The 2,579-nt window shown below is 42.4% G+C and overlaps 1 protein-coding gene across 1 annotated transcript; it reads left to right on the plus strand.

Annotated features, from left to right (window-relative positions):
• Positions 1 to 834: 834 nt before the first annotated feature.
• Positions 835 to 2,215, plus strand: LOC137223080 (phosducin-like protein 3). The gene is made up of 2 exons (XM_067734662.1): positions 835 to 1,330; positions 1,543 to 2,215. The coding sequence occupies exons 1-2, from the start codon at positions 946 to 948 to the stop codon at positions 1,935 to 1,937; spliced, it is 780 nt and encodes a 259-aa protein (XP_067590763.1). The 5' UTR covers positions 835 to 945; the 3' UTR covers positions 1,938 to 2,215.
• The last annotated feature ends 364 nt before the right edge of the window (positions 2,216 to 2,579 follow it).

Below are 2,579 nucleotides of genomic sequence, written 5' to 3' on the forward strand. Positions count from 1 at the left end.
ACTTCCAAAGTAGGATTAGGAGGCACATTAAATCTCACATTTTAAAAATAGAGGATCATTATCTTCAAACATGCTCTGCCTAACTCACATGTGGTACCAGGAAATTCTTTGCTGGTTGTCCCATCACGTGCGCTCCAGCCTTGGTGGACACACACCAGACACACATGACTCTTGAATCATGGAGTAATCCGAGAGGCCCATGAGGTCATTTTGAGCTTTCTGCTGCCAGGGTTGCATTGTTCTTTACTAAAGAGCTATAAGCCCAAGGCCTACTTGAGATTTAAACAGTTCTTTCTAAACTACTCTACGCTTCTTCTTTTAGGCTCACTCTTTATCCTAATTGAGGTTCGTGAAATCTTTTTTTTTCATTCTTCATTCTTTTAAGTTTCTTCATTTTCAGTTTTCTTTTTCCTACTCCTTATGTGGAGTTTAATCTCATCCTTTTATATTCTAGTATGGCTGAAGCTTAGGCAAAAACAAGCTATTGATATTTTCAGCAAAGCATGTCAGGGGAGTTTGCCTTTGAAATGGTCCATTTGCTAGGTGATCTTAGAATCCGGTCGTTGGATTGGTATATTACACTAGGTAGTCCTTCAGGGCCAGTCAGAAGCCTTCTGTGTCACTGCTGTCCACCTACACATCCGGAACCAGACTACTTAGTCACATTCCTTCCTCTGCAAATCGCCTCCTGGAACTACTCTTTGGAAAACTGTTGTCATGTGTAGCCAAACTAAAGCTATTTATAAAGTGAGGTCCACTTGTCTATTTTCATGTAAGTGGAAAACACCTCACACTTCAAAAATCTACGGCTTATCCTGCCCAACTTGATTTGCTTGGCTGACTCTTATATTAAATTCAAAAGAGCTATGTCTCTTGGAATAAAAATTCACCAGGGTGTGTACAATAAAAAGATAATTGGGAAGAAGCGGGTCGGCGGCTGCGCGCATGCGCGGAGGAAAGCTGAGGGGCAGAGTGGCGGCTGCCGGCTGGGATCGAGCGACTCGTGAGAAAATGCAGGACTCCAACGCAGACACCGAGTGGAAAGACATCTTACGCAAAAGAGGCATCTTGCCCTCCGAGGGAAGTTTGAAAGATCTGGAGAAGGAGGCAGAAGAGCGGGTCCTTCAGCAGTCCATTGTGAAAACGTATGAAGACATGACTTTGGAAGAACTGGAGGATAACGAAGAGGAATTTAGTGAGGAAGATGAACGTGCGATTGAAAAGTACAGGCAGCAGAGACTGGCCGAGTGGAAAGCAACCCAACTGAAGAATAAATTTGGAGAAGTTTTGGAAATCTCAGGAAACGATTATGTTCAAGAAGTCAACGGGGGCTTCCCTGGTGGCACAGTGGTTGAGAGTCTGCCCGCTGATGCAGGGAACACGGGTTCGTGCCCCTGTCCGGGAAGATCCCACATGCCGCGGAGCAGCTGGGCCTGTGAGCCATGGCCGCTGAGCCTGCGCGTCTGGAGCCTGTGCTCCGCAATGGGAGAGGCCACAACAGTGAAAGGCCCGCATACCGCACAAAAAAAAAAGTTAACAAAGCTGGTGAGGGCTTGTGGGTCATCCTGCACCTTTACAAACAAGGGATTCCCCTCTGTTCTCTGATAAATCAGCACTTCAGTGGACTTGCCAGGAGGTTTCCTGATGTCAAATTTATCAAAGCCATTTCAACAACCTGCATACCCAGTTATCCTGATAGGAATCTGCCCACGACGTGTGTGTGCCTTGAAGGTGATATCAAGGCTGAATTTATTGGACCTCTGGTGTTTGGTGGCACGAACCTGACAATGGACGAGTTGGAGTGGAAATTGTCTGAGTCTGGAGCAATCAAGACAAGCCTGGAGGAAAACCCTAAGAAACTCATAGAAGATGTGCTGCTTTCCTCCGTGCAATACTCCATCCCCACCAGGAGGGGCAGTGATTCCGAGGATGACTAAGGCGGTGGCCCCGGTAACCTGCTGAACTTTCTTGATGTGACACATCGTCTGAATTTTTTTTAAAAGGAAAAAGTAGGAATGTATACTTTGGTTTTAGCTTTTTATAATTATGTTTCAAATCTGATAGATCTCAGAAATAATCATTGCTGGGAATCCTTTTAAATTTCTTGGAACTCTCTTTTTTAAACTAATAGTATTTCTTTAAGAAAAAAATAAAAGCCAGATATTAGGTAAAAAAAAAAAAAAAAAAGATCATTGATGTGATGCTTATTGGTTTGTAAATCTGCCAGAATGTAAAGAATGAGATGCTTCTTTCATATCCACCATTGTTTCCATCCTTAACAGAAAAGAAAATGCAAATCTACTCATCAGTACCTATAAAGACAGGCAGTTCTGCATTTAATTTTGATTTATTATGTCACACTATATTTTGATATATTTTTCTTTTATGTTTTAATATCATCACCTTATGAAAACACTATAGACATCCTATCCTTGTGTGTTCCTGAAATTCATCCTTTAGTCAACCTCCGACTCTTCAACAATGTTCTCTACAATGAAGTGTTTTGAGGTCAAACATCTTAAAAAGACATAGAAACAAAAGCTTTGACTTTACACCACTAATGGCTTGTTTTCTGACTT

Source organism: Pseudorca crassidens, chromosome 4, assembly GCF_039906515.1.
Source record: "Pseudorca crassidens isolate mPseCra1 chromosome 4, mPseCra1.hap1, whole genome shotgun sequence".
Lineage (NCBI taxonomy): Eukaryota > Metazoa > Chordata > Mammalia > Artiodactyla > Delphinidae > Pseudorca > Pseudorca crassidens.

What these genes read in the sequence shown, in the direction of transcription:
- LOC137223080 (XM_067734662.1), top strand. Translation starts at nt 946, where the DNA reads ATGCGCGGAGGAAAGCTGAGGGGCAGAGTGGCGGCTGCCGGCTGGGAT. An exon ending in TGTTCAAGAAGTCAACGGGG is followed by an intron (nt 1,331 to 1,542) that starts GCTTCCCTGGTG and finishes AAGTTAACAAAG; the next exon opens with CTGGTGAGGGCTTGTGGGTC.